We start from the raw sequence: 24522 nt of genomic DNA, 5'->3' as shown, positions 1-24522 counted from the left end.
CTCCTTCCCAGTGCACTTTGCACAGTCCTGGTTTTAGGGCAGGAGGCACCTCAGTTGTATTGAAAAGCTCATGAAAGCTTTTCCAAAGCATGAAAAGAGCTTAATTCAAGTGTGAAAAGCCCAAGGCTGAGGAGCAGTGAGAGCTGGAATTCCATCTGCCCTTGTGTCTCATGGGATGGAGACAGCCCCAAGTGGAATTTCTTCCCTTTGCCATGAGCTTGGGACCCCTCCAAGCCCTTGAATCTGTTCCTGTGCTGCTCAGCTCAGCTCTCTCAGTTATTCACATCCCTTCTGGAGCACACAGCCAGCCCTGCAGGAAGCCAAGGGACTCCCTGAATTATCCCAGCTTACCCCCAAACACCCACGTGAAAGCAGCAAATGAGTTAAAATAAAGCTAAATTATTACTTCTTTTTGCAATAATTTGCCTTTTGCTGATAAGGAATTATTTCAAAAGAGGCAGCAACACAATGAGCTGCAGTTTTGCCAGTGGGCCAAATAATTTTTATCATCCTTGGCTGAGAAAGGCACTCACATGGTGTCTTTTCCATCCTTAGCTGAGCATCCATGTGGGATTTTCCATCCATTCAGACATTTCTCAGAGGGCATCTGACCTTATTTAACAGGCCCTTAATTAGGTGAAAGCAAATGCAAGGGAGAGCTGAGTTCAGCCTCTGATGCTGCTGAGGGTAATGAGGAGTATTCCAGGGGCAGCAAAGAACAATCCACGAGGACAAAAGTTGCCTTTGCTGCCAGCTGGGATTACACTCATGGTTGATAGGGATTGAGTGAACTCTAGAACTGCTCTTCCCCATCAATTTTGTGCAGGGAAATGGGTGGTTTGGGGTTCTGCTCTTTGCAGGGTTTAGAGGGAGAGGAGTGTGACACATTTGTGCAAAGACAGTGAGTTCAAACAAGGTTTGGGTGTCCTAGAAGCTCTGATGGGCCTGATTTTACAGAGGATGTCAGTCTGGTTTAGGAACAGCTAATTATGGAATCATGGAAGGGTTTAGGTTGGAAGGGACATGAAAAATCCCCCAGTGCCACCCCTGCCATGGCAGGGACACCTTCACCAGCCCAGGGTGCTCCAACCTCATCTTGGACACTCCCAGGGATCCAGGAGCAGCCACAGCTTCTCTGTGCACCCTGTGCCAGGGCTCCCCACCCTCACAGCCAAAAATTTCTTCCTAACTGCCTGATCATTAATCCAAAAAACAGATGATGCTGCCAACACCCTTCCAGAAGTTGAGTAGTGAGGTCCTGCAGACCTGACCACCTCCCAAAAGTGGATGTGCACAGTGGTCACCTTTCACAGCCCCTTCTAAATCAATACTCCAAGACAGCAGAATAACAGAAATCTGCAGCAACAGCACCAAAATTTACAGTTTCTGGGTTGTCTGCTGCTTTTCAATGCCCAGGTCAAAAAGTCACACCTATTAGATAATCTCAGCTTTCTGTTTTCAAACAAGATCTCTCTGCATTTTCTGGTTCTGGCCCAATGATAAAACATGTGGTCTGCACACAACCTGATGGCTCACAAACAAACAAATGTAAATTAAAAGGAAAAAAAACCAAAACAACAAAACAAAAACTCTTGAGTTATTTTTAAAACTTGTGATCTTGAGCCAGTGTTTCTGGGGACAGCCTCAAACTGACAATCTCCTGGAAACAGCCACTCCACAGTCAGGAGTTAATGCTGCTTGATATCTTATGTAAAGACCACATTTGAAGAAATTAAGCCATAATTAAGCAAACTTATTAATGATTTCTTTAACTAATTGATACAATAACATAAGCAGCAGATGAGATTTTAATCAGTGGTCATGAAACCAGAAGTAAACTGGCCAGGCACCCCCTCCTCTCTCTGGCAGCTAATTTGCAAACAATAATTCTACTGCTGATAGTGACTCAGAGGCAGAGGGGAGAAGAATAAATCTCAGGAGACAAATAGGTACAAGCCTTCCCCATTTTAATGAGAAACAGACACAAAAAGGCCAAGAAGACCCTGTCAACATGATTTGCAGTACAGTTACTTAATTTTTACCAAATGTGCTTTCTGCCACGCTTTAGTTGAAGTACATATTTATTTGATATTTCACTGGCAAAGTTTAAAAGAGCCTCCAAAATACCCATCTGCTTCTGCTACGCATGACCCTAGCAGCTCACCTCCGACACACTGTAATGCTTTTAGGGAATGATAGCACTGCACAGATGTGATGTATTCACAGATTGTGGGTGACTTTCTGCTAATTTACAGGGGGAGAGCACAGCTTGCCACCAGAGCGTGAAGCTGACCCACAGAACAAACCTGCCTGCACGGAGAGGGACAGAAAATCTCCTTGAGGCAGGCACAGAATCGCAGGGTGGTTTTATAAAGGACAATAAAAACCATCCCATTCCACCCCTGCCATGGGCAGGGACACCTTCCACTGTCCCTGCTTGCTCCAAACCCATCCAACCTGGCCTTGGACACTTCCAGGGATGGGCAAAGTTGCTCAGAAATAACAAAACCTGTTTGCAGAACAGTCTTCACTCACCTTCAGTAAAGAGGAAGCTCAGAACCTTGAGATTTAAATAATATGAAGTTGACACCTCTTGCCCTTTATCTTCTGGATTTTGAGCCTTTATTTCCTCCAGCTCTTCCCTTTGATCCCTCTGTATCAAAAGGAAGGGCAGAGATTCCTGTGCTGGAGTTGCTTCCATGTGTTGCATCAGCTTTGCAAAATGCTGGGAGAGACCCAGGAGCCCAACATGCTGAAATAGAGTTATTTAGGGGGTGGTGGGGGTGACCCTCCAAATGTTAGTCCAAAGGTGGGGTGGGGGAGTGAGCATCCTGCACCTCCTGCCATGCAGGGGTGGGCTCTGTGTGTGTGTCAACACTTGACGGAAACGAGGAGATGTGGTCAGTCAGCAGTGTGGGGACAGCTGGGAGGGCAGAGAGCAAAGGAACAGGGATACCAGGAATGCAGGAGTGGTAAAAAAGCAAATGAAAGCCTGGAAATGAGAGGAAAGGATCAGAGAGAGAGGCAGGCAGAATGAGAAAGGGGTGAAAGGATTATCTCTGTCTCTGCAAAGAGTTCCAGGGAGAAATCCAGAGATGATTAGGTGAGGGGGGCACCCAAGGATGCACAGGCATGTGTGATGAGGAGCAGGGAAGGTGCAGAGAGCTGCAGCAGAGACCCTCCTGTTCCTCCAGCATTTCCCATCTGCTCCTCATCCCCTGAGAGCAGCATGTGAGGCACAGGGCTCCTCTGCACACCAGAAACAGGAAAAGGAGAAAGAAACAGTGCCAGCCTCCAGTGTAAGAACTGTGCAGAGGGAATGGAGTGATAGAACAGGGGGAGAATGGCTTCAGACACAGTGGGTGGGTTTTAATGGGATATTGGGAGGGAATTGTTGGCTGTGAGGGTGATGAGCACTGGCACAGGCTGCCCAGAGAAGCTGTGGCTGCCCCATCCCTGCAGGGTCCAAGGTCAGACTGATGGGGCTTGGAGCAAGCTGGGATAGTGGCTGCAGCTCCCCCAGAGTGTTTTGAAGGCTGGAGTTGAGGGGATGATCTCCTGATGGATCCTGACAGATCCCATGTGTGCACCAACCCTTCCCTGCGCTGTCAGCAGGGACCTGAAACACATTCACACCTAAAACCCAGAGATGTCCACACCTCTGGGATGTGGTGGGACCTTTGCATGCTCTGTCTCTGGGTTTCAGTGACACATCTCCTCTCCCCCTTTCAATCACTGTCCACATAAAATATGTATTTGTAGATAATGGTGAAAAGCTGCTCCTCAGAGCATTGCACATCTGATTGAGTGGGCAAGTGCTGCTTGTCACCTCTCAGTGTCCAGAGGAGCTGCAGAGCTTGTTTCAGCCACACACCACAAGGCTGGGCTGGGTTCCATCTCCCTTGGAGCCCAGCTCCAGAGGAAACCCCCATGTGCAAACCAAGGACCCCCAAGTTCACTGAGGAAAATGCTCCCACGCAGAAATTGATCTTAAAAAGCCCAGGGGTTATTTGGGCAGCATGAGAAAGATGCTCCTTGTGTCCAGATTTACACTGACAGCTCCTTTTAGGTGCTCCAAGTTAAAGGGTGCCTTTTTGGGATGTCCAGGGCTGTGATAAGACTGGGACAAACTGGAGAAATTTGATTTATCACTGGGGATTCCATTCTCGTGGGAGGCTGGTGAGTGGTGGAGCCAAGTCTGGCAAAGCCATAAGGTTTGGGGCAGCTGGAGCTGTTTATCCTGGAGAAAAGGAGGATCAGTGGGGACCTCATTGCTCTCCACACCTCCCTGAATAGAGATTGTTGTGAGGTGGGGATCTGAGTCTCCTCCCAGGCAACACCAACAGGACAAGGGGAAATGGCCTCAAGCTGCACCAGGGGAGGCTCAGGTTGGATTTTAGGAAAAATTTCATCAGTGGAAGAGTGGGGAAACACTGGAAGAGACTGCCCAGGGCAGTGCTGGGGTCACCATCCCCAGAAGTGCTCACAACACAAGCAGAAGTGGCACTTCATGATATGGTTCAGTGACACAGGAGTATTTGGTCAAAGGTTGCACTTGATGATCTTAGAGGCCTTTTCCAGCCTTAATGATTTTGTGGCTCTATGAAAACAGCTTTTAATAACTCCACAGGTAATAACAGAACCACTCTTATCTCTGGGGCACAGACAGGGCTGAGCCCAGCAGGCAGAGGAAGGAGAAACCTCCTCCTTCCCCAGGGATGCCACAAACCCTGGTGCCTGTCTATCTTTAAAAAGGTCAGGTTAAGTCATCACCCCCTTGCCCTTCATCTCCACAGATCTCCCAACCCCACTGTGGGCAGAGAAAACCTCTGATAAGTCACATCTTCACCCTTTAATAAAAGATCTGTGCATGGCTTGTAGAGTGGGTGTGATATTTGCTCCCCAAGGGCAGCCTGCTCATAATCCTGCCCCCAGCAAAGGCAAACCCCTGCACCCATTCACTGAGGCTCTGCAAATATTAATTGATTCAAGCATTAAAGTGTGTTCTATCATGAGCACACTGCTGAGGTGGCAGTGCTGTCACTCACATCACCCACCTCAGATAAAATCAGATTTGGGCAAAGGCTGATGTGGCGCTGAGTGTTCCATGGGCTCACATCAGATTTTAAATAACAACAGACCCTGCTTTTTCCACCAGCCTCTCACAGAGACACCCAAGGGTATCAGAGAAGGAGATGATTGATAAATCACAGGGGGCTCAGAGCTCTCCACAGGGCTTGGGCTCCTAAAAACACCAGCTTGGAACAGCCAAGCACAAAATGAACCTGCTCATGCTGCAATGGTCAGGGAAGTGCAGGTGGTCAATGGACCAGCAAGAACAAGTTTTTGGAAGTCTCTGGAGGAAAAACTAATTGTTCCTCTTGTTCCAGATGTCATGTTTTAAGGATGTGAAGGTTGCTGTCCCACTGCCCCCTTTCCCCCTGAGGTTTGACACAGCCCCTGGGAGTGTCTGTAAATCTGAAGGGCCTCAGACACTGAGCAAGCCTGAAAACAGTGGGCTGGCTATTGGTGCACTCATTGTTCTACCTCATTCTCTGCAGAAGGAAAAACAAAGGACCCAGACAGTAAAAGGATGAGGAAAAGGAAAGGTGTCATGCTCAAAGTCTTGCAGGAGCTCAGGCATCACCTGCCTCCAGTTTCTCACCCCATCCCAAAAAGTGACTGGAACTGTTTTCAGTTCAGTTCAGTCCCATCTTTGGCCAGCATGGAGCAGATAAGAGGGAATCCCAGCTCTGTCATCCTCTGAGTTATGGTATCTCTCAGCCTCTTTAACCAGGAGGAGTTTACAGAGTTGCTCCCCTCCCCACACCAAATTTTAGGTATAAATATGCACAGCAGAGGGAAATGGTTGGAGACATCACAAACCACTTTATTTTAAGTGTGCAGGCAGAAGAAATGAAACTCACAGATTAAAAAATATAACCAGTAATGCTTGTTTGATAAATCATTGAACATGTATGGGTGAACAGGTCCCACTCAGACTGGTGGCCTCCACTGAAGGGACACTGGAGGGTAATTGCCATCATCCTGCCACAATCCCTCATTGCTCCCATTCTTTTTGAGGATCTAAAACTCCTCATGAGCATCTGTGAATCAACCAGGTGTGATAGCTCAAGAAATCCTGCATTAACTACAAATAAAACATTTTTTATATGAAAGTAGTTCCTCCTCCTACAAACTTCCTAAGGTCAAGAATTCCACTGAAATCAGCCAGGATTCCATGCTGAACACCCAGGAATTCCCTATAATCTGGCTTCAATCACAATGCTGATAACACAACTGGAGCACCCCACTGAACTTGGCCTGCACCCTGGCAGGCAGCACCCTACACTCCTGCCCACTGTGTCCCAAAGAGCCTCCAGCCTCTCCAAAAACTCCAGCTAGAGCCAAATCATTAGTGCTACACCCTCCTGAGTCCGTGGCAGATGCAGCCACAGTTTGGGTGGCTGTGGAAGAAAAATGAAGCAGCAGCTCCTTGTCCAGCAGCCAGCAGGACAAAGCAACTCTGGGGGTGGCTCCTGCCCCTGAGTTCTGTCCTCAATATTGCAAAAGTAATAATAATAATAAAGATTTATTAATTAAAGAGTAATAAATGCCATGGGTTTATAAAAGTCCTGATGTCACCAGCGTAGCACACCCTTGTAGGAGCTGTGGTCACTGCCAGAATTCATGAGCATGATGCCCTCAGCATGATGGAGCTAAAAGGTTTCTAAAGCTGCTGGGGTTCCTTACCTGCTTCTCAGACATGATGTAGAGGTGTTCATGATCCACAGAGAAGGCCATGTCCCGCAGGATGGGGCCAGTGTCCACCACCTGCACGATCTCGTACTCCAGAGTGTTCTTGGCGGTGCCATCCACACGGATCTGTGCAGCAAAAACAGAGGGACAACATGAGGATTTGTCCTCCTTCCACATAATCACAGAACCACAGAATGATTTGTGTTTAAATGAACCTTAAAGATCTTCTCATTCCAAATCCCCTGCCATGGGCAGGGACACCTCTCGTTATCCCAGGTTCTCCAAGCCCTGTCCAGCCTGGCCTTGGATACTTCCAGGGATCCAGGGGCAGCCAGAGCTTCTCTGGGAAACCTCTCTCTCACCACCCTCACAGTAATGCATATCTATTTATAATATATATACACAAAATAATCATTGGACAGATGCATTGTGGCCCAGGTCTTTCATACAACAACCACTGCCAACAAAAAGTGAACTTTTCCCAGCCTCCTCACCAAAAGGATAAAGCAGATTTCATCACTTCTGCTGGTGCCATCCACACAAGAGCACTGTAAGAACAATGCAGAGCCTGCTGGCTTTTATCTGGCACTGTCACTGTGCTCCTGTCACCACCTGGACAAATCTACCACGCTCAGAATAATGGCAATGAGGGAAGGATCTGTGGTGCTGATGAGCAGAAGATAAAAAATCCACACAAATCTGCAGGACTGACTCAGTCCAATGCTACTCAGATAATATTATTGCTCTTATTGCTAATGTTCCACGGGGCAATTTATTATTGCAGAGTGCTCAGTGCAACACAGACTATTTCTCTTGCTGATTGCATATATCAGGTATTGAAATCAGTCTTGCACCAATGTGGCACCTTATGATTGCAGACACATCTCATAACAGGGTGTCACTTAGGGACATCAATAACTGGGATTATGAGAGGAACCAGACACACAGTCCCAGCCTGACCCTGACAATGATCCAGTGATTCAGAAGTAAATGCAGAAAGCAACAGACTTTTCTTTACCTGCCTAAAAACAATTTCTAGAGTTTGGGCTCAAAAATAGCTGGAGCAGGTTTGCAATCCCATTCAATACAGAACAACTCATGATAAAATAGCTATTCTCAGGAGTTCTCCTGAATCTTGTGAGGCTCTGTACAGCAGCAAACCCTACAGTCATGTTTCAGAGGTGCATCCACATTCCTCATCTCCCTCCCATGTATTGCCTTCCACTTTCTGAAAATGTTGTCCTGCAGCAGCACCAACACCACAGCACCTTTCCCTTAGAGAAACAAAGTTATAGGAGATTTTCATCATGCCCCACATTATAATCTCCATTCCTCCTGAGCAGAGATTCCCAGGCTGCAGTTGGATAGCTGAGCAAAAAGCACCCTTCCCATCCAAAGGAAATAACAAGCTGTGGAGAACTTATGGTGTCAAGACCTGTTCCCACTGTTCCCTGGCACAGCCCTTGAGCTTGTTCCTTCTGTGTCAACCTCTCAGCCAAGAAACTGAGCCTGAATCATCTTCTGCATTGGAAAGTCAAAGAGAAGGGAAGAGAGGGAATGATAAAGGGTCTGGGAAGTCTGTATGAGTAAAGGACAGCATTGATATACAGATTGTTATCTTTGTCCTTCCTTGATCCACTCACCTGCTGTGGGACAGCAAGAGAATATGATTTCCCCAAGAAAAATAAGAAAAATGAAGCAGAAAGGAGTTAGAGGGGCTCTCTGTGCCAGCAAAGGGTGTGGAGGGTGCTCAGGGATGCTCAGATCTGTGAATTATCCACCAGACTGCACAGAAGTGGGAGCACGTGCAGCCTTGGCTGCTGCCATGGTGCAATGACACAGGAGGGTTTGCAGTTAATTTGTCATCTTGATGGAGCTGCTGGTGACAGCAGCACACGTCCAACATCAGCACACACAGAGGTCAGGGCCTGAAGCATCCCTGACACACAAAGAATTCAGGGCCTGAAGCCCAGCACTGAACATCCCTGAAACACAAATAATTTGGGGTCTGGAGCCCAGCAATGAACATCCCTGAAACACAAATAATTTGGGGTCTGGAGCCCAGCAATGAACATCCCTGAAACACAAATAATTTGGGGCCTGAAGCCCAGCACTGAACATCCCTGAAACACAAATAATCTCAGGTCTGAAGCCCAGCACTGAACATCCCTGAAACACAAATAATTTCAGGTCTGAAGCCCAGCACTGAACATCCCTGAAACACAAAAAATTTGGGATCAAAAGCCCAGCACTGAGCATCCCTGACACACAAAAAATTTGGGGTCTGAAGCCCAGCACTGAGCATCCCTGACACACAAAAAATTCAGGGCCTGAAGCCCAGCACTGAACATCCCTGAAACACAAAAAATTTGGGATCAAAAGCCCAGCACTGAGCATCCCTGACACACAAAAAATTTGGGATCAAAAGCCCAGCACTGAGCATCCCTGACACACAAATAATTTAGGGCCCGAAGCCCAGTACTTAGCATACCTGAAACACAAAGAATTTGGGGTCTGAAGCCCAGCACTGAACATCCCTGACACACAAATTATTTGGGGTCTGAAGCCCAGCACTGAACATCCCACCAGCTCTGGCTGCCTGGGAGCAGGGGGCTCACTCATGTCCATGGAAATTCAGCTCCTCTGAGTCTTCCTTCTTGAAAGTGGACACTGATATAAATCACCCATGAGGTAAAGGGTGAAGATGCCAACAGGTGTGGGCTGAGTCCTTCCCTTTAGGGGACCTTAGGGGACGGAAAGGAGGCAGGAAGGGCTGCAGGACAGGGGCACAGGAGGCTCTGCCCTGAGCACGTCAGCCCACAGCAGGAGCTTTTCCTCCTTCCCACTGAGGCTTCCCAGCTCCAAGTTCTCCTTTCTGCCTCCCCCCAGTCCCTCGTGGCTGCTCACTCCTGTCAGAGCATCCTCGCTCTCCGCTGATCCCTGTGCTAAACAAACCTCACAACTCTGCTGCTTTGACCTTGATTTTCCAGCAGCACCAGGGGCAGATCTGCAGGCCACCAGATATGTAAGCAGCCAATTATCACCCCAGGGCTCAGTCACTGTCCTCAGCCTTTGCCAGGCCCCATTAGAGGGGGAAGAGGGAGATGGAAGAGGCAGGCTGGAGGAACAGCCGGCTGGAGTTAACAAACCATGGAGACAGGAGGCACAGCCCCCAGGGATCTCCCTGTGCGTTTGGTGCAGGTAAAAGATTGCAGAGGCTTCACAGCAGGAATGCAGAGCTCCTCGGAAGTGATTTAACAGCTATTGCTGGCCTAATAGCCTGAAAAGTCATTATTTTGCAGAGGGGGAGGGAGGGAAGGAGGGACAGGGCTGGTGGCGCTGTGCATGTGCAAACACACACACGTGTGCTCACACACCTGTTAGGAACAAGTTCCTAAGTTTGTTCAGTTTTCATGCTAATTGTTAATGTTAAATTCCAAGCTTTACCCTGTTCTGATTCCTAATTAATGTTAATTGTTAATGTTAAATTGTTGGCCTCATTCTGTTTCAGACCCCACTTGTCTCACCTCTATGCCCTTTCCCTCCCATTGGGTAATGCCTCTGCTGCTCCCCTGAAATGGTGTCTGAGGAGGGTGACGTCATTGATCCATATGCAAATGAGAGGGGTGCAAAGGACACTGGGACACTATTTGGAGTTAAAAACCCCTTAAAACAATGAGCCCAAATGACATCTGGAACTGAGAATAGTGTCCCCAGGTTGGGAAAACAGTGCAGAACACAAATTTATCATCCTGAGCTGCTCTGACTCCATTGTCATGACCTAAACAGCACCCTACCAACATGACACCTCTGGACTATGAGCCAAAATTTCTTTCCTTGGGATTCTTGTAGGGACAGCAGCCCCAGCTCTGCCTAAGAAGACAAAGCAGCACTGCTCCTCCTCTAGATTGCCCATCAGAAGCAGCAGCAGCCACATGTGCAACCCCTCGAGCTCCCCACCCAAGCTGATTTTTCAAGAAAGGCCTTACAAAGGAGCAAGTCTCCTGGCACATTTATTTCACACCCAGCAGGTCTAAGCACAGAAACACCTCTCTCTAGGTAAATCCAGTAGCTCATAAAAAGGGAAATTCAGAAAAAGGCCAGCAAATCTGGCAGACACCAACCCAGGCTGCACAGCCTGTGCGAGCCCTGTGCCAGCAGTGAGGTGGTTCAGAAGTCCAGTCCCTAACTCCAACCATCCCTTCACCCGTCTTAAACCTTGTCTTAAACCCTGTCTTTTTCATGTGGGACCCCAGGCACAGAGTCCCGAGGATTTCCACCTTCCCTGCACATTCTTCCCAGTCCTGAGCATCAGACAACACAACTGCACGCTCTCTTGGAGATTTATTCCTGGCTCCAAGGCTCCTGCTAGAATTTGGGGTGGGGAAAAAAATCAAAGAAGAGTCTTTGAAGGAAAAATGGGAAGAGTCTCATCAAAGCCTGCAGGTGATCACCACCAAAGTCAGGGACACAATCTCAGCTTGGAAACTCCCCAAGTTTCCAGCTGCAGGGAATTTGGAGAATGTACCACCCATTCCCTCTGTTCCTGCTCTACTCTGCTGGCATCAGCCACAAGCCCCACCTGGAGCTGGGGTGCTGGCATGGATAGAGTTTTGTCCTGACTGAATGATGGGCATTCCTATATTCAAGATGTTTTTTGGGGGCTGTGGGATGACAGCCTGACTAACACTCCACTTGGGATCATTTCTGGGAGCTTCCTGTGAACCATGAGCTCCTCTGCAAGGCAGGAGGGAGGGTGTTGGAACCCAGAAACCTGAGAGATTTGAATTTTCTGTGCTTTTTGACGCTGACCCCCAGGAGAACACTGCTTTTGACCTGAGGCCTTGGAGAAGCTTCCAAATTTGAGTGATGGAATTGGAATCGCGGGTGTGTAGTTAGAATAGAAGTGTGTAAATTCACATGGTGAAGAGTTTGGAATTTGGAGTTTTAGTATATAGTAATAGGTATGGACAAGATGGAGGTTCTGGGGAATTTGTTCTTCTTCCTTCTTGTTCCTTCTTCTTGGTTTTAGGCAGTAGTTTTTGGTTGGATAGAAAATCCCGCAGTGTGGGTCACAGGTGTTTGGTCATTGGGTCAAAAGCATAAATAATACAGATGTTAGTTTTAAATTGGATAGTTAGGCCTTAAAAGACCTTGTAAGGAGTGAGATACAGCTCCTTTTTGTCATTTTAGCTTGTTAGCTAGAAGTGCTATAACACTCACTGTACTATAGATAAGAATTTTAAAAAAACAACCGAGTCAGAACATGAAAATCCTGTTTCTTGTGCTTCAATCCCAGCTCTGACTGAAGGCAGAGGAAAGAAAAAAAAGCTAGCAACTAATAGGAGGGGAACAACAGGTGACAGAGGGGGCTCCAGGACTTCATGTGAGCTCAAAATGCTCAGTCCACCAAAACCCCCAGCCCACAAACACAGCCATCACCTCCCCAACAGGATCTTCTACCTGCTCCCACTTCCTGAATGCCTGTCCTGGACATGCACACCCCTGAGCCCCCCAGATGCTCAGCTCAGCTCAGCTCCCTTGTCCTTCTTTAACCCAACACATGTGGGAGCTCCCAGGGCTCTGCACTCTCAGTCTGCACATTAATCCTCCTCCTTCCTGGAAGGCTCCACTCGCTGGGCTTGGCTCTGCTGTTACAACATCAGCACGATGCTTCCCGAAGGTCAACTACCAAGGGACCCATTCTGGCAGCTGTTTGTTTGTTTGTCTGAACATTATCTAGGGCTGGCTGTTTATTTACATCCATTGAAGTATCACACAATAAATATCCTCTCCCAGTAGCAAACAGATGCTTGCACTCGAATGTTCTGGCTAGTGCTGACTTCAAAACGATCTCCTTAATGAGCAAATAAAGCTATTAATCTTTAAAGACACAGGCTCTGGCCTTCTCTGAGCTGCCACCCTGGCCATGGCTAGACCCACAGGCATCCTGGCAAGCAGCCCACGGGTCTGGTAGATGAAAGAAGGTAAAAGATACCTTCCATCACTCAGCTGGTGCTTTTCAGTGTTATCTGGGGCTCCCCAGCTGCTGAAGGATCCACGGGAGGCTGATGCTCCAGGACAGTTTTCCCATCAAGTTGGAGGCAGATGCCTCAATCACACTTCTAAGAGGGACACAGAGGTTGGTATCACACAGTTATCAAAGAGAGGGGCACAATAACCCTCTCCAAATCAAGGGGATGGACTGAAAATTGTCAAGGAAAGAGCAGCGGGATTGGAGGACAAAAGGAATTGGTGTTAGCAGGCACTTGGTGTCTTTGCTGGAAGATAAATCATGATTATGGCAAAAAGGAAAATATCTTCAAGCTCAGCAGAGCAACAGAAACACCTCCCTTCCAGAGAGGGCCACATACCTCTATCAGCACCTCAATTCTTTCCTGTAAAGTGACATTTCCTGCTAAAATCCATTCAACAACGATGAGCTTTACTCCAGGCCCATCAAATCCTGACCCCACAGACTGAATCAGTGTTTGGAGCATGCTAACATCATCCAGTTTTGGTTTATTCAAGAAAGAGGCACTGACACAAATTGTTCAGAGAAGTTTTTTTATGCCCCATCCTTGGAAGTATTCAAGGCCAGGTTGGATGGGGCTTGGAGCCTGATCTAGTGAAAGGTGTCCTTTCAAAATTATCTTCATATTCACTTCAGAAACACACTTCTAACCCGATCTCCTGCTACAACCTCACTTCTGTTTTATCTGTCCAAGAAGCTTGGGCTGGTCTCTGGCAGCAAAATAAAATTTAAAGAAAGATAATTTCCACTGTGCCAACTGGGCTCAGCTGTTTCCTACTCTCTAAAACCATCACCTCCTGCCCAAGAGCATCATTCCTGGCCCACCAGAGTTAAAATAAAGTCCCCTCCAATTAATATCTCTGTATAAAGCATTTGAAAACCATCCAGGGCTGCTGGGAGCGTGGTGGGGAGCAGGATCACCATGACCAGCCAGGCGGGCAGAGGAGCAGACGCCGGCTGGATGAGAGTCATTACAAACAATTAAATGAATAACTAAGCAGAAGAGGAGCTTGGTGAGCCATGGCACTCCCAGCCAAGCCATCCCTCCCCACCACTCTGCTTTTGTGCAGTGTCAGCAGCCCCTGGGCTGATGGAGTTCCAGGGAATTCATCATCTCTTGCCCCAGTGCTTCCAGCTCTCACTCAAGTCAGGATGGTGGCTTATTTTGGCCATGAAATTGCCCCAGTTCCCAGGGGAGGGGATTAAATGGCTGCCAGGAAGATTGCAAGGGTGGATTTCAAAGGGAAAATCCTTCAGATTGTGAATCAAGGCTGCTACCTCTGCCTGGATGCAAGGGAGAAACCATGACTGTGGTAGGGAAAGTGTTTTGGGCAGGGAAAGCAAGAGGTGGGAGGACCAGCTTTGTGCTCCCCATCCTCTGAGCCATCCTTCCTTTGCTGTCTCTGCCTCTCCTCCTTGCAGGGCATCTCACTGAAATCACCATCATCATTTCTCACTATTGGATTAAGGATCTGCAAACATCATTTCCAGGAGATCCAAGCAGCCCTGGAGCCCAGCACATCAATCCAGGCTGCTCTGGGAAGGGCCCAGCCAGAGCCTTACGACTGCACAGGGGCCACTAATATTTCATTGCTTTTCCAATAGCAGTTCCTCCCTGTTTTATGAACCTAATGTTCCCCAGAGGATGCCAGGTCTGCTGGCTGCTGTTCCTGGCATGGAGAGGGAGAAAGGACACAGCAGGCAGTGTATGATCTCATGTCAGGCCCTTCTGAGGATCACTTATTCCTGCTTTTCCATTGATTTGGGTTGCATGATGGAGCTCTATTGATCTCAGCAAAGACAGGGAAGGGCCAGTGACACTCCATGTTCTGCCCATTTCCCTCCGTTCTCCAGTAAAATAATCAGTTGTAATTTGCCTAAAGCCTATTAACAGGAGATCAATTCCTAATAAAACATGGCATTTCAATAGCCCTGTCTATCCACCGGTCCTAAAGGCCTTTAGAAATGCTAATTGAAAAAGCAAAGGATGAGGTACCCTTAACTCCTGCCTGAGCCAGCAGCTCTCTCTTCTCCTGCACTCCTGTTTTAAATTGCTGCTTGCCTGGATGATGCCAGCCCATCCAAACACAGATCTCAGAGCACCTCCAGCCACGTGGAGAGTGGGAGTCTGGAAAACCAGGTGTTTACAGTGTTCTTGAAACTCCTGCCCCCAGTGCTGTCCAGAACCCAAAGTGTGGTGACAGGAGCTGCTCTGAGCAGAGGTGAGAGCTGATCATGGAATCAGGGAATGGTTTGGGTGGGAAGGGACCTTAAAGACAATCCAGTTCCACCCCCTGCCATGGGCAGGGACACCTCCCACTGTCCCAGGTTGTTCCAAACCCCAATGTCCAGCCTGGCCTTGGGCACTTCCAGATATTCAGGAGCAGCCACAGCTTCTCTGGGCATCCTGTGCCACGGCCTCACCACCCTCACAGGGAACAATTTCTTTCTAATATCTAATCTGAATCTCTCCTCTTTTAGTTTAAAAGGGTTCCTCTTTGTCCATCTCTATCACCCATGTGAAAGTCACTCTCCCAAAATGTGGGTGCACCTGAGTGCACACCACAAAACAGAAGGGACAGCAGGGCAGGTTGGCTTTGCAATCCCATCAGATTCCTGGTTTGTATTTCGTTTGTGCAGGAGGTCTCATGTGACAGAATCACAGAATCATTAAGGTTGGAAAAGACCTCCAAATCAAATTTCACCAAAAAAAATTTTGTCAGCAAACCAGGCTTATTTGTACACCTACAGCACAGCAACAGTGAGGGAGAATGGCTCTTCCTCACTTCTCCAGCCACACAACTCCAGCAGCAATGCAGGGTTTTGAACCTTTCCTAGAATAACTGCAGGCTAATCCTGATCATCTGCAGGCACTGCAGTGTAATCCCCACCCCGCACACCCTCGGCCAGGGGCTGGCAGGGGGCACAGGAGCTTTGCTGGGCAGGGCCACAGGGTTTAATCCTGCACAGGGGTCACCCACTGACCTCTCGTGTAATCCTGGAAAATTGGGTCAAACCCAGCTGTGCCTGGGAGATCAGCACTGAGCAGGGCTCCTGCTTCAGGAGGTCCAAGAGAAACGTGGGACAGGATGTGAGTGGGCATCTGCTTTGTTTTCTGGACACTCTGAGCTGCTTGGGTGTCCTGGTTTCATGGTGGGTCACTGTCACACAGATCCAGTGGGATCCTCTGGAATCATGGAATCATGGAGTGGGTTGGGTTGGAAGGGATCTTCAGGATCATCTCATTCCAACCTCCTGCCATGGGCAGGGACACCTTCCACTATCCCAGGCTGCTCCAAGCCCCATCCAGCCTGGCCTTGGACACTTCCAGGGGCAGCCACAGCTTCCGTGGGCACCCTGTGCCAGGAGCTCATCACCTTCACAGGAAAAATTTCTCCTTAATATCCAATCTAAATCTACCCATTTCCAGCTTAAAGCCACCTGTGTTGGGCCAGAGGGTCCTTCAAGCCCAAAGAAAAATTCCAAGCTGGCAGAGATCTCCTTTCTTCCAGTCCACAGCACAGGACTGCTGTCCCATCCCACTGTGGATCCCCACTAACATTTATAGCAAGATACACTCCTGGCTGAAATGGAATTATCAATTAAATCAGACAAAGTCAAAGACCAACCCTCTGTCCAAGCCCTTCATTCTGGGTTTGGACATCACCTGACACAGTGGAATTCTAACTGCTGCTCCCAGCACCATAAAAATTAATAATTACAGCTTAAAGTGTGTCCAGTCAGGCTGTCACCCCAAAGAGCTGGCAACAGAGGGGAAGGGGAGGACATGGTCAGGTCCCTGTCCCTCAGCAGGGGGGTGTCAGGTACATGCAGCTCTCACATGCAGGAGCCCATTGACAGATGACATCATTTTTGAGAGCATGCTTTACACACGCTCCCCCGGCGCTCCCTGATTGATAAATTAGACACTCATGAGCCATGTGCTAATCAATGCAAATCATTAGTTTGTAACAACACAAGGCGAGCTCGGCAGAGCTCATTTTTCAAGGTAATGGCCTGCCAAGCATCCGTGTTCAGCTCGAGCCCTGCCAGGCAATCCATTCAGGGGCTGCTGGCACTCACCTGTGGCTGAGCCCTTTGCACACCAAGGATCAGAGCAAGAGCTCCAAACCTGCTGCTCCTCCTCCCTCTTCTCCACAGGTCCTCCCTCTGCTGCCAGTGGTCACCCTAGACCCTGATATTTGCAGTGTATTGGTTCCCACAGACTCTGGGTATTTGTTCTCCATTTATTCCAGCCCTGCAACCTAAAATTAAAGCTATTTAAGCCTGAAGAAATGTGCTCTGTCCTCTATCAGTGGAAAATGAAGGTGGGTACTCAAGGTGTTGACCTGCAGGTGTGTCCTAGGAAACTCCATGCTCTGTCAGTGGCATCTCTAAAGGACAATGTCTGCATGAAGCTGTGCTTGGCTAAATAAAGAAGCCAGTCACCAGATTTAACATCCAAATTTCTTGCTTCAGGCTCTTACAGGTTCTGTCCAGCTGAGTGAGTGCTTTGGGGGAATGAAAACCCCATCAGATAAGGATATGTCACCACTGACCATCCTGTCAGAGCACAGGGAGGGGACAAGGGTGGGACAACTCTGCTCCTGCACCACAGGAGGCTGCACAGCTCTGTGTCTGCCTCCCAAGCTCGGCAGCATTTCAATCCCACAGCAGTCTCTTCATCCAGGGATCATTCTCAGCACAAATCCTGCCATGGGTGCTCTGCAGAGCCACTCCAGCTCCTTCATGGAAAACAAGGATTCTCTGTTTGACATTCCCAGAGGTAAAGTTCAGGGCTCACAGAGAGGATCCTGCTGCTGGATGCTCATATTTATGATCCCAGTGGATAATCTCAAAGGTCATCCTAGTGCCACTCAGGTGCTTCTGTTTCTCCCAGACTGGTGGAGTTTCTTGTACAAGGCAAATATTTGGGGAACCTGCTAACTTTTAAATATTTATGGCTGTTAAGAGACTGTAAATGGATGCTTTGGGTCACAGTGTTCTGATTAAGGGAACAATAATGAAAAAAAAAGTATGAAAAATGAATTTTTGCATGTGGGAGCATGGGTGTCAGCTCGAGAGCTCCAGAACCCAAAACACCCCCTAAAATCTGGTCAGCTCTTCAGCAGGGGTCAAACCATAGATAAAAATAATTCAGACAAGTTGCAACACCAGAAAGACTCAGAGCTTTGCCTCAGAAATACCCAGAAGTGCAGCCTGTGTGTGAAGACTGACCAGACACAAAAATCCCAATGCAGCTGGCCTGGAGCACAAACCCTTCTGTGGGACAGCTCAAAAACTGAGGCAGGCAGTAATGTGGGATGGAATGAAGACAGATGCAGCACAACACAAGCTGGAGGATGAATACAAGTCCTTTATAAGTGTCTGAGGGAGCAGATTCCTGCAGGGATGAGCTCATCCCGCTGGGAACGCGGTGACCCCGAGGGGTGGGAGCTGTGGGGTGGGGGGTGCAGGGCAGCACCATAAAGGGTCCTTTGACTGTGGCCAGACAGGGAGAGCTTGGAGACACCCACGGATTCTCACTTGAGAGGGAGCCAGCTGCCCTTCTCAACGGGAGGCACGAATGGAGACGCGGGATTTCTCGTGGATACGCGGTAATTCTCGTGGATACGCGGGAATTCTCATGGATACGGGTGCCACACAGCAGGGTGAAAGGGTGGGAATATCCAGGCAGGCAAAACAGGGGGTGTGGAGGCACCCAGAAACACTTGGGTGCTCCAGAATCATCGTCCTGGCTGGAGGGTGTGCTCACCAAGGGACCCAGGGGTGATGTTGAGATGAGCGCGTGTGTGTGCTGACTTGAAATGGGAGAAAAGCAGAATTATGGAATGCTGGGGTTGGAAGGGACCTCTAAAGGTCACCTAGGTCAACAGCCAGAGGCATCTCCAACTGGGTCAGGTTGGTCAGAGCTCAGTCCAGCCTGGTCTGAATGATTCCAGGTGCATCCACCACCTCTCTCAACAACATGAGCCAGTTGGAAAATCTTTGTATCTCCTCTAAATCACCCTCCTTGAGGATAAAACCATCACTCCTTGTCCCATCACACCCAGCAGAGGCAGTGCCCCAACAGGATCTGCTCCCTGTAGCAGATAACCCAGGGAAGCTGAATGAAGGGAGGCATTTCCACACCTCGGGTGGTGCAGAGCCCTGGGCAGCTCCAGGCATCAGCAAGGGCAGCGAACTCAATCACAGCCTGTCACATTCAATCTTGCAGATAGAAAGACACATTTGCAATTTCCCTTTCAAGCTTAAGACAGGCAGACCAAAGCTCCTGCTCTGCTGAGGATTTGGGCACTTTCGCCACTTTCTCTTAAAAAAAATAATAAAGCAACAAATCAAAAATTGCATCCCAGAGATGATATCACTGTCCAAGTGAGATTGGCTGTTCCTGCACTGATATTTGTGTCAGATGCTGGTGCTAAATGACTTGAGAAATGCAGAGTGATGGGCTGTGAGTGCACCACTGAAAACAGAAATCTGGGACCCACAGCTCTGGGTTTGGGTGGGTGGGTGGAACGGTGTCTTGGGAACAATTCCTGTCAGCAAAATGGGGACAGGTTATCTCCAGGGCCAGGGAAAAGGGGAACCTGAAAGAAAAGCTGTCCCCAGCCCCTTTTGTCAGCTGGCACCCCTGGGGCTGAGGTTGAGATAATGAGGTCCCAAATATCTCTGGGCCCCAGCCCCACTGACAGGGCTGTGCTCTGCACAGGTTATTGTGATTCAATTGCTGACTCTTTCAGCTCCTGGGCTTCTCAATGCCAAGGTGACCTATTAAGAACTTAATATCAGATAAAAAAAAAAAAAACACACCATCCCTCGAAGCTTTTTTAACCTTCATAATCTATGTTTATCCACAGAAAATAGGAGGAGGAGAGAAAAAGAGAAAGCAAATGCTTATCTTCCAATATTGCCTCAGATAAAAGGGAAGCACCATCTGGGGACAAAACTTCACATTTGACCTTTCTCCCCTTTCATGAAAGCAGCCAGAAAACTGATCCAGCTCTGAAACAGTGGATGAGGCCTCTTCCATTCACCTCCCAGAGACTGAAGGATGCTCCCAAGGTTTCTCTGCTTTTGTCTCTGACACCTGACCAAGGACATGACTCTCTGCAGCCTAGAGCTCCTTTCTCCCCACCCAAATGAGCAGCACTGACCCCAGCACGTCCCAGCTCTTCCACCAGAGCAAACCCCTCAGCAAAGGTCTCACAGAGGCTTTTGTGTCCCCTAGAGCTCCTCTCATCTCCCACTGGTCCCTCATTAGTGACCCAAAGATGTCTCTCATGCTTTTTTCCTTCCAGGAACACCAGAAAAAAAAAAAAAAAAGGGTTGATCCACTCCATTCAGAGAATCACAGACTGGTTTGGGTTGTAGGTGACCTTAAAGATCATTTCACTCCATCCCTGCCGTGGGCAGGGACACCATCCCTGGAGGGATTAAAAAGCCATGTGGATGTGGCCCTTGGGGACATGATTTAGTCTTAGCAAAGCTGGGTTAATGGTTGGACTCGATGATCTTGGAGATCTTTTCCAACCTTAACAACTCTATCACTGTATCATTTTAATTATTACCTCCAGTAGTGCAACAATGGCACATATCCCCAGACCCTTAATCACAGGGGCTCCTGGCACATCAATCAGAATTAACCAGAAGTGCATTCAAACCCCTTGATTGAATTATCCAAAACTAATTCAAATGAATTCAAAAATAACAGTGTGGCAGGCCCATTTTTAATGTCAGTAAATCACCAGTGTGAAACCCCCATTCAGAGGGAAACAAAAGGTGGGCTGAGGGTGGCAGGGAGTGATTTCCTCTCAGCCAAGCACACCCAGCACCAAACCAGCTCTGTGGGAGAGAAGATGAAGATCCCAAGGGATTAGGAGGGAGAGCTGCTGGGAGCTGCCCTAAGGAGTGTATGGCACAGAGGGCAAGGCACAAGGCAGGTTCAAGCACTGATCCAGCCCAAAATCTCTTCTCCACAGGAGGCAAAATAGGAATGGAGGGAAATTCAGGAAGTGGAGAGTCTGGAAAAGCTGAGCACCAAAAGAAGAGCTTTTCTAGGGATGCTTCAGCTGAGCCCCGTGGTGCTCAGGGACCAGAGCCCAGAGGGGAGTCAGAGCAGAGCTGAGGTGTCACCATCCTTCCAACAGGGTCTGCAGCTCTCTTTGTGCCTCAGATCTTCCCCCAAATTTGTGTCAGTACCAGGGCAATGTCCTGCCTGAGGCAAAACACCCAAGTACTCTTCTAATGTCAGAGATGTCTGAGCTCTAAAAGCAGCATCCCATGAGCTGCAGGGCTCCTCCATCCTCTAAAGATCTGGGGTTTGATTTGTCACAGCTCATTGCCTCTGTGCATCCCTGGGACACATCAGTGGAGACCAACAAACAGAAAAACTGAAAATCTGTGGGGACAAAGTGCAAACATTCCTGGGGTGGTCACTACCATAGACACCATGTTGGGTTACAGAATCACAGAATCACAGAATTACAGAATTACAGAATCACAGAATTACAGAATCACAGAATCACAGAATCACAGAACCACAGAATCACAGAATCACAGAATCACACAATCACAGAATCATAGAATTCACAGAATCACAGAATCATAGAATCACAGAATTACAGAATCACACAATCACAGAATCATAGAATCACACAATCACAGAATCATAGAATCACAGAATCATAGAATGACACAATCACAGAATCACAGAATCATAGAATCACACAATCATAGAATCACAGAATCACAGAATCACAGAATCACAGAATCATAGAATCACAGAATCACAGAATCACAGAATCATAGAATCACACAATCACACAATCACAGAATTCACAGAATCACACAATCATAGAATCACAGAATTACAGAATCACAGAATCACACAATCACAGAATAACAGAATCACAGAATCACAGAATCATAGAATCATACCATCACACAATCACACAATCATAGAATCACAGAATTCACAGAATTCACAGAACCACAGAATCACAGAATCATAGAATCATAGAATCACAGAATCACAGAATTAAGCAGGCTGGAAAAGACCTTTGAGATCATCAAGTCCAATCTATGACCAGACACCTCCTCACTAACTAAACCATGCTCTGAGTGCCACATCCAGGCTTTTTTTAAACACCTCCAGGGTTGGTGACTCCACCACCTCTCTGAGCAGACAATTCCCGAACCCAATCACTCTTTCAGTGAATAATTTTTTTTCCCTCATATTTAACCTGGTGCATTTGGACACGTCACTCACGGAGGAGAGCATGCAGCAAGCTCAGCAAGGTGATGGAGGAACAGCCTGGGCAGCATCTCCTGTGTCCACAGCCACCCCCTGTGTCCCCTGGGCAGGGGGGACAGCAGGACCGTGTCCCTCATACAGGCACAGGGATCACTTTCCTCTGGGACCTCGGGGTAACCCGGGCAATGAAACCCGACCCGAAGGCACTTTGACATCAGGTCGTGCCTGGAGACAAAGCAAGGTCAGGAGTTCAGCGTCAATACAGCGAGTGCCAGGCAGGACACAAAAGCTCCGGGATCAGATGTACCTGCTGGGGAGGGAGGGCATGGGGATGCATAATTACTGCTCCTTTCATCCCTGCTGCTCTTTCCCTCGGTTCACAGGGCTCTCCTGGCTCTGTTCCACACCGAAAAGGTGCTGGCACAGGAGCTGGAAGGTGAGGGGTGTCAGAGCTGAGCCCCCCTGCACTGCAGGTTCCTGCAGCATCACTCCAAAGAGCAGCCAGTCATACCCGAGATGGAGTAAATAATGGAGTGGTTTGGGTTGGGAGGGGTATTTAAGCTCATTCAGTTCCATTTCCACTGTCCCAGGGTGCTCCAAGCCTGGCCTTGGCACTCCCAGGGATCCAGGGGCAGCCACAGCTGCTCTGGAAAACCTGTGCCAGCCAGGAATTCCTTCCCAGTATCTCCCTCCTTCACTTAAAAACATTCCCTGTGTCCTGTCCCTCTGTGCCTTGTCCCCAGCCCCTCTCCAGCTCTCCTGGAGCCCCTTTAGGCTCTGGAATGTGCTGGAAGCTCTCCCTGGATCCTTGTCCTCTCCATCTCTCCCAGCCTGTCAGCAAGGTTACCCCACACTCACACACCAGCAGCACCAGGGACTGCAGCACATTGTGTGTGCTGGGGACTGCAGCTAAAATAAAACCTCAAACCTCCAAAGTAGGAGGAATTCCTTTTTTCCATGAAGTCCTGCCAGAGTGGCACAGTGTAGGTATTCCATATTCCCACAGTTTGGGGTGTTGTTTGCTGAAATCCTGAGTTGAGATGTAACACACAAACCCCTGTGCATTTTGAGGTACACACTGACCTTACCCAAACAACAGCTTCAAAGATCTGCAGTATTGAGGATTCTCTGGAAAACAGACAATTTGGTCCCTCTTTCTCATCTCCTTTTTAGGGAAAGCCTTTGTTGTGGTGAAATTAGATCAGTTCCACCAAAGTGAAACAAAACACAGCAACCCCAGGTTTGGAGATCATCTCAATCCCCTGAGGATGCTCCAAGGAACGCTGGGGAAAACTGACTGAAAAGTGCCTGGAGCTCCTTTGTTTTATTCCCTCTCTCCAGATCTGCCTCACAGGACAGAAAAGGAGGGGGAAAAGGTTTTTTAACAGTAATTGAACCAACCCTTCCCAAGCTGCATCAAAAGTTTCCCTGGTCCATGAGAGATGGCAGAAAAGCAGCTCTGCCCCAACTTCTGGCACAGGAGGAGAAAGAGAAGGGGTTGGGGCAGGACTGTTGATTATTTTTGGAAACTACCAACCCAAAACTCTCCTTTTTGGCCGGAGCTTCTCCACGTGTGCAGCAGATGGCGCAGCTGCCGTGGCTGTCCCGCTGCCACCTCTGTCCCCAGTGTCCCCAGGCCAGCCCCAGCCCATCCCAAAGTCTGTCCCTCTCTGCCTCAAATTCTTGTCCTGCCCTTTTCTGGCTGAGCCTGGCACCGTGTACCCCCCAGCACTCCCAAGGAGCTCACAGAGGTGAAAAGCCACCAGCTGTCCCAAAGAGAGGGACAAACCCCCCCAAGGGATGCAGGAGGCACAGCTCCATGTGCAGAGATGGATGTGCCATTCCAGCCCCACCTCGGTGCCATCACTCACAGCCCTGAGCTCAGCCTGAGCCCTCCAGGACGTTTGACACAGGGTGAGACAAAGGACAAGCCCCAGAAGGGACCGTGGGGAGCAATCCAGCGCTGGCTCAGGTGCTCCATTCCCACATCCCTGGTGCAGGGCAGTGCCAGCCTGGCTGATGGAGGCCAGACCCCAACCAGCTGCCCCAGGAGCCAGCAGCCAACCCCCTGCTCTGCCTGCACCCTCCTGGGCACGGCTCATTCATGGCACAAGGCTGGAGCTTCTCATCATGGCCCTAATGGTTCCCTCTGGGCTCCTATTTCTGTCGGGCAGTGACAGGAAGGCAGAGTGCAGCCTTTATTTTTGGGACTCGGGGCTGTCTTTGCAGGCTTTGTTGTTTAAAGGGCCAAGCCTGCTCCCTCTGTGACAATCAGCTGCTTCTCCTCTCATCTTCAAAGGATGCAGCTAAAGCTCGTTGCACTGCCAATTTTATCCCAGGCCAACAACTCCCCCCATGCCTTTTGTGTCGAGGAGCAGAGCATGATCCTGCCTCTGCTTCTCCTCAGTTTTTGATTCTTCCTCTCTTTTTATTCCTCTTGAGGAGGAGGAGG

The 24522-nt window shown here is 48.7% G+C and overlaps 1 protein-coding gene across 2 annotated transcripts in view; it reads right to left on the bottom strand.

Annotated features, from left to right (window-relative positions):
• The window catches only part of PLXNA4 (plexin A4), a 450712-nt gene that overhangs the window by 221280 nt on the left and 204910 nt on the right, over positions 1-24522 (bottom strand). For both annotated transcript variants that reach the window (XM_033057624.2, XM_033057622.2), the window contains exon 4: positions 6754-6885. In XM_033057624.2, the coding sequence (XP_032913515.1) occupies positions 6754-6885 (132 nt within the window). The remainder of the gene's footprint in view (positions 1-6753; positions 6886-24522) is intronic.

This window comes from Catharus ustulatus, chromosome 4 (assembly GCF_009819885.2).
Source record: "Catharus ustulatus isolate bCatUst1 chromosome 4, bCatUst1.pri.v2, whole genome shotgun sequence".
NCBI lineage: Eukaryota > Metazoa > Chordata > Aves > Passeriformes > Turdidae > Catharus > Catharus ustulatus.
The sequence above is the reverse complement of the archived record's forward strand: the minus strand, read 5'-3'. Positions and strand labels throughout refer to the sequence as shown.